The 7,624-nt window shown below is 40.5% G+C and overlaps 1 protein-coding gene across 1 annotated transcript; it reads right to left on the reverse strand.

Moving 5' to 3' along the window:
• Nucleotides 1-132: 132 nt before the first annotated feature.
• On the reverse strand, nucleotides 133-7,374 carry mcm5 (minichromosome maintenance complex component 5). Its single transcript, XM_065252899.2, has 16 exons — nucleotides 7,061-7,374; nucleotides 6,433-6,559; nucleotides 6,101-6,229; nucleotides 5,822-5,994; nucleotides 5,566-5,721; nucleotides 5,324-5,493; nucleotides 5,077-5,248; nucleotides 4,885-4,996; nucleotides 4,656-4,799; nucleotides 4,510-4,575; nucleotides 4,233-4,409; nucleotides 3,997-4,109; nucleotides 3,781-3,909; nucleotides 2,543-2,685; nucleotides 657-784; nucleotides 133-570 (listed from the first exon to the last, which is right to left on the reverse strand). The coding sequence occupies exons 1-16, from the start codon at nucleotides 7,228-7,230 to the stop codon at nucleotides 469-471; spliced, it is 2,211 nt and encodes a 736-aa protein (XP_065108971.1). The 5' UTR covers nucleotides 7,231-7,374; the 3' UTR covers nucleotides 133-468.
• Between the last annotated feature and the right edge of the window lie 250 nt (nucleotides 7,375-7,624).

Raw genomic sequence — 7,624 nt, forward strand, 5'->3', positions numbered from 1 at the left:
TTTTTAAACGTGCAATGAATCAAATATTACTGTTACAACTTCTTTAAATTATGTAATTGTTTTTTATGCACTGTGAAATAAAATATTTAGTAAAAAAGTATTTTGAGCTGTGCCTTTTTTGCTAAAGTTAACAAAACATACAGCAGCTTATTTCCTTAAATGCATTATTTATTGTTTTTTTCCAGAATGACAGAACAAAATATTTTAAAGCCCTATTTGAATAAAACTGTATCATTTTGAATATTTTTAAGGAGCTGACAAACACATTATACAGCAATTTCTTCATGCCACGTGACAACCTTAAACCAATCCTGCATATACTGCAGGACACGTTCATCCATTTAATCCAAAAACTATTTACAAGAAATATGATATTTTTGACTGGTTACGTCGCAACACTACTCAGCCATTTTTAAACATTTTCTGACATTATGTGCGAGGCAAACACATAAAGCTGGAAACATTTCTCTATTTGACTCTGTAAAGGACTTTCCTCTGCATGCGATGCTGCAGCTCTCCCCTCCTCAACATCAGATGAACGACTTTTTGAATGGCATGTTCTGGATACTTCTGCTCAGAGACGAGAGGAGACACGTTAAAGTGTGATCAAATAAATGTGTGATACAAAAGTGCCAAAATGCAACTTCAAGACGCACCTGTTTAGAGAAGTCCTGTATGATACTGTGTTCAGACACCTGGGAGCCAATGGCGAAGCGTCTCTTCAGCTGTTTCTCTATGCGAGAGATCATCTCATGATCCTCTTGAGTTGTAAATCCCTCCACACCTACATATATACAGTCAAACAAATATACAAATACAACATTAAACTGTATTCAAACAATCACAGAAGCTTTAATGTTAATACATATCATATAGACGTTGCAGATTTGGCCAAAGTGGGAAACAAGTGAATAACAAACTGATCTGCCAATAGTTGATAATGTGAATGAAAACTTAACACTCAGTGTAAAGTTGTGCTAAACGGTTTTTTTTGCAATTGGTAAATAAAATAAATAACTCACAAAGTAACACTTTAAATAACAAATGAAAGTAAATAAAAGAAAGTAACCACTATATGAACCTCAAGAACCAAGCAAACATATTTTGCATTATGGCATCGATTTTTGCAGACATGATGGCTAAAATAAAATTAAAACTCTGTAAAACCAACATATCGTTTGGTAGGATGGTTACGGTTATGTTTCCATTTGAGCGTGGTTTGACAGAACACCCAGATTTCTCATCCTGGTTGGACAACAATGCAAAAATGTGCTGATGCGTGTAATGGAAAGGATTGGTCACTCGTCTGTTGTCTGGCTACTAATTTCTGTTTGTAGAGGTTAAAGCACATTATTTGAGCGTACTAAACATAGATCACGTAAAAGTAGTCCTAAAAACAAAAAAATAAATAAACGTTCATCCTTCATAATGTTCATGCTATTTCGTCTGGAAACCCTTGCATTATGAAGGCAACGACTAATGCTGTGGTCACACCAACCATGGTAGAGGTGTCAAGCAGATTGATTTCAATGTTAAGTCAATGTGAAGACGCGTTGATGCGCGTCTGGAGGTCTCGCGGCGTGAATGAGCCATTTAGCGTGGTAGACATAATTCTATTTTGAAAGTTTAAAATTTTGAACTTCAGCGGAAAAACGTGCCGCATTAACCAATCAGGAGCTTGCTCTAGTAGTGACGTGATTACAGGAAGTGAGCGGAGTCGCAAAAGCCCTTCCCATGGCGCGAATTTCTCGATGACTAGAATTTCACGTGCGGCTTTCACACAAGAATGAAGCGTGTAAACTCAAAATGATGAAGCGGCAAACTAGACGCGGTAGATGCCTCAAACACGGCTGGTGTGAACCCACAGTAAAGCGTTTGTATTAGATTACAAGAACTGCTTTTATCAGCCCCACAGTGGTGAAACCCAAACCGAACCGGCTCGGTAAGATCGGCACAGAATAGAACGGTTACACAATGAGAACGGTTTAGCACGGCTGTGGAAAAACGCTAATAGTAATCGACTTGCATCATATAATATTGCAAACAGAGATGTAACAATTACTGGTTTAATGGTTAACAGCAATAAAATGGCCAATTGTTAGTATTACCGCATCACATTTAAATCACCCTTTAACTGTGCCAGTGTTACGGCTCAAAAACCCATGTCCGGCATCAACAAATTTAAGCAATAACGTGAGACAAAAATATTCCTTCATGTGTACTCCAATGGGTTTGTCCTGTGTTTATGTGAAAATCTGATTTACTCACTTGTGTTTTATCTGAACTAGATGAACATTTATCTCACTGTAAAACCAACATATCGGTTTTTATGCCATGATTAATGTTATTTATTTGATGTTTATGTGAACAAAAGTGCACTTACATGTAAAATCAATTTTAAATTTTGTTTGCTTCAGTACTTTTTTCTACATTTATAGAAATTGTTCACAAAACCATAGTGATATTGATAATTGCTGTGTTTTTGGTCCCTATAACTGTTTTCATACATTTTATCTCTAATTGCAAATGTGAAAACACTCACCGGAGAGACTGCCAGACATTGCCGCATCAAGCGTGGACACCTGAAAGAGTCTCAGAGACTCGTCCACCTCCTCTTCTCCAGCGATGGGCTGTAGCTTCATCTTAGCAAGCGATTCTGCGATGCGCACCACAGCCTCCAACTGCCTGCGAAAGGAGAATTAACCAATTAATGCAGCTTACCAGACAACAGTTTTGCTTAAAATATGCCAATGTAATAACACCATAACATGGTTACATAAAACTATAAATAATGTACACCGCGCATAGCAAGCAACCAAGTAATTCAAGACTGCTAGTAAGCGACAAAATTTTAAATCTTGAATCTATACGAGTATATGTTAGTCTGAACCACAAAACCAGTTATAAGTCGCAAGGGTATTTTTGTAGCAAATGCTACAAAATGCTACATTTCTTTTATGCCAAAAATCATTAGGATATTAAGTAGTGATGCACCGATGTATCGGCTGCCGATATTTATCGGCCGATTTTTGATGAATTTGAAACCATCAGCATATCGGCAATAGCACGAGAAAGGCCGATACCGATTGTTTATTAATTAACTGCATAAAGAAATCTATTATATGTAAAAAATGAGTTAATGTTGGTAATAAAATAAATGCTGAATAGCAAAAACCACCTTTGAAGGTTGTCATGCTGTCTTATTATATTTGTTTTAGCTTAATTTGTGCCTCTCTTATTATGTTGGTCAGTTGAATGTTAATTAGATTCAATCCATGTTCAGTAAAAATAATTTGATGCAGAAATAAACTAGCTAATAGACCAACTGTATAGTATTATATACAAGTGTTTAATATCGGTATCGACATCGGTATCGACATCGGTATCGGCATCTGTATCCTATCCCAAAAATCTTATCGGTGCATCCTTAATATTAAATTAAAGATCATGTTCCAGGAATATAATTTGTACATTTATATTTTTGTGAGTGGATGCAGTTGCTAAGGACTTTATTTGGACAACTATAAAAGGTGATTTTCTCAACATTTTGATTTTTTGCACCCCCAGATTTCAGATTTTCAAATAGTTGCATCTCAGCCAAATATTGTCCTATCCTAACAAACCTTACATCAATGGAAATTATTTATTTATTCATCTTTCAGATGATGCAATTAAAAAAATTCCCTTAAGACTTGTTCTGTGGTTTAGGGTCACATATGTGCAATGGTTAGGCTGCAGTTCCTGCATGCCAGTAATTTTAGTCCTAATATTTGTAATTACCTGACAGTAATGGGGATTGAGACGCGTTTGTCAGTCTCTCTCTCGTGTTCCTTCGCTCCGCTCCTCATCAGAACGTATCTGTTCTTTAGCTTCTCCGCTGCAGCCGCAGACAAACGTGGTCCACATTTTCTGTTCGCATTCGACATTCAATAATGAATATTCATTCTGATAGACAACATGGATCATTTCAAACAGATTTTACTACGCTCCACTTACGCTCTAGCGTAGGCAATGTATTTCTTCAACGTGGCCAGAGGAATCTCTCCTTCAACACCCTCGGTCTGGGTCTGCGCGCTCAGGTGAACGTTCATCACATGGCGAGCCAAAGTCTTAAACCGACAAGCAATGTGCATTAGCTAAAATCTTAATAATATAGATATGCAAATAGCTCAGATCACCAGCCACTGATCGTGTTCATGTATATCATTCATGTGATCGTATTATTAACCCACCATGTCTCTCTGTTGGTCATGGTGGTCTTTGATGATAAAGATCATGTCAAATCGAGACAGAATGGTGGGCATGAAGTCAATGTTGTCTTCTCCTTTTGTGTCATCCCAGCGACCGAACACAGAGTTTGCAGCGGCCAACACAGAGCAGCGGGAGTTTAGTGTGGTTGTGATTCCAGCCTTTAGGTTACAAACACAGGCAAACATGAAATCATGACGAACACGGAGTTTCAGGCACTGCAGCTTTATAGACGGACAAAAAAGTCTGTAGGGGTTTTACCTTCGCAATAGAGATGGTCTGCTGCTCCATGGCTTCATGGATTGCAACTCTGTCATCTTCTCTCATCTTTTTGAGAAGAAAAGGCGATCATTACAAAGTTTAAAGGTAAGCGATCACACATCCAAATTGGCTGTTTAAACACCAACCTTGTCAAACTCATCGATGCAGACCACACCACCATCAGCCAGGACCATGGCACCTCCCTCCATTACAAATCCACGAGTGTGTGGGTCTCGCAGGACCGAGGCCGTCAGACCGGCCGCACTGCTGCCCTTACCGGAGGTGTAGACCTGACAGACGAGAACAAAGATTATGTAAGATCCAACTAAAAGGCGACAGCAACTAAAAGACATTCACAAAGAGGCAAAGTCCTACCCCAATTGGAGAACATCTTTCCACAAACTTCAGCAATTGGGATTTAGCCGTTCCTGGATCTCCAAGCATCAGCAAATTGATATCACCTCTGCGTGTCAGGCCATCAGGCAACCTATAATACAAAAAGAATGTTTACGTTGCCATTTTAAACTATGTCGAGGATAAAAAACAAGACCTCTTCCTTTCTCTCACCTCTTCCTGGAGCCTCCAAAGAGAAGACATGCTATGGCTTTCTTCAGATCATCGCTTCCATAGATGGATGGGGCGAGCGAGCGAGCGAGCGATTCATAGACTGAAGGAGAAGCAGCCAGAGACCGTAGCTCCTCCTCTTCCTGTGGAGAAACTGATCCGGACGCTCCACGACCTGCAACGAATAAAGCAAGTTCACACCAAAGCAATACCAAAAACAAATTTCCCACAATGCTTTCCATTCACTCACCTGCTCCTTCGGTGTCCACTTCGATGCCAACGACGCGTAGGTATGCCGAGCGAATGCCCACACCTGCTCCCTTATCCCTGCCTTTGTTATTGGACTGCGCCACCTTCTTAATGGAGTAGATGCCCATGACGGTGACCCGGTTTCCGGGTACCACGCGGTCACACAGGTACCTGGAATCACAAAGGTCACAGTGAGCGTCAAGTGCATCACGTGATGTCTAACCCAACATGCAAACTGCGTACCTATCGCAATAGAGCTGCATGTGCCGCGGCATCTCTCCGTGAGGAACGGCATCAGGAGCTTCCTGCAGACGCTGAGTCTGGAAATCCACGCACATGCATCGGTCCGGAATGATGAAATACGGATCCACGGGGCATTTGGCACGGCCAGCCTGCTCACTGTGGGACAGCAAAGAGTTTGGGATTTAAATTAGCATTATGATAACCACGACTGGAGGGTTTATGCCAAAATGTTTGGTAGGTGAGAGATGAAACTTACGTGTTACACTTGCGGGGCAAAGCGTAACCCTGCAGTCCCGGAGGAAGAGGAATGTTACTGATCACTGATCTGCAGCCACGGCACTGAAGACACACTCTTGTAGCTTTGGCCCTCACGGCCGTTGAGGATATGATTATACCGGGAATCTTGACGAGACGGGACACCTGCTCCGACTTTGACAGAGAGACAGAAGGGTAACTAGTAGCAAATGTGACGTTTAGCGGTTGAAACTAGTTTAAGTTAAGTGTATAAAGCAGAAGAGAGTGATGTTCCCCTCACCTTTAGACTGCGGATGGAGGACGGGTGGGCGTCGCTCTTCAGCATGACCTGTATGTCTTGTACGGTCTCTTCTCCTGCTGGCCTTGGACGTGTGACCTCATCAGCCACTTCCTGGGCCGCCTCTTCCAACTGCAAATGATAATGCCAAATGTTATACATAATACATACACAATTGCATACAATACATAGCAATCAAAAGCTGACCAACAAGATAAAACCAGATTTGCAGGGTGTTGGGACGACCAGATACTAGTTTAGGCTGGTTTTAGTGGTTTATTCGGCAGCTGAACACATATCGGTTAAGGTAGGTTGTCATGTAGGCTTGTCCTCACCAAAGGCAGATTCTCGGTGGGCAGTTTGTACAGACAGTCTGAAAGATCTTCATCAAAACTGGCCAAGTCCTCCATCTCCACATTAATCCAGTATTCACCCAGTGTGTAATGTCTCTTGAGCTCATCTCTGAAGAAGTATAAAAAAGATGAAGATTAAATGTGTACAGTGTAGTAATAATGTACGTTGTTTATGCATACATTTCTTTAATGAACCAAAGTAGCTAAGGCTGAAGCATCTCAAAGAACAGACTCGTTCGAATGCATCGACTCTTGAATCAGTTCATTAATAAATTTACCAAGTTTGTCATGAAAAGTCACATTTTGAACGTGTTCTTGACGGTTCAATACAAAAGGACGACTAACGAATGTTTCTGTAGACTAGTTTCATTAAGGAGTCATTAAGGACTCGGCTCCAAAGAACGATTCATTCGGAATCGGACACGAGTACTTCAAATGAAAGTATACAGTAAATATCAAATATTATAAACTTTACTAAAACAATACATATGGAGTGGATTTAATTATAACATACACATTCCGAGCATTTATAAGCAATTGTGCAAAACCATTATATAAACATATTGCACATTTTAGATGAGTATTATTTCTGACATCTGATTAACGTTACCTGTATTTGTAGGTGAATCCCGTGCGATCGGTACCGACTCTAAATTGTCTCAAAAACTCACGAAACCTCTTTTTGATATGGCTGCGTTTCACGACCCCTTCATCGCCGATGCTTTCTCCTCCTCCGAAGCTGTCGCTGTAATATACTCCTGGATCATCAAATCCCGACATTTTGCGATTATTCAGGCGAATAATAAACTTAAATAAGTACTATGTTGTTTATTAATAATAGCAATTCTTTTCAGTCAGAGACAACAATGTGCTCCACTAGAACGCAGCACGCAAGTACAGACTTTCGCGGCAAAAGCTCTAGCCCTGCCCTCCGTTGAAGGATGACTCCGCCTCCATTCAGTTTTTCCTCTTGCGCATTGGTCGGGAAGCCTTTAAAGAGTTCGACGTCAGTTAAAAAAGGGAGGTCCCAAACACAGTACTGGCGCGAAATACACAAAGCAGAGCGACCGCGCGGAAGTTGTAGGCATGAATGGCGCGGAATAACAGTATCAACATGTCACTTTTATTATCTATCAAATTATTTTAATATCACAGTAGTCAGTAGTTTGTAGTT

This window comes from Paramisgurnus dabryanus, chromosome 3 (genome assembly GCF_030506205.2).
Source record: "Paramisgurnus dabryanus chromosome 3, PD_genome_1.1, whole genome shotgun sequence".
NCBI classification, from domain to species: Eukaryota; Metazoa; Chordata; class Actinopteri; order Cypriniformes; family Cobitidae; genus Paramisgurnus; species Paramisgurnus dabryanus.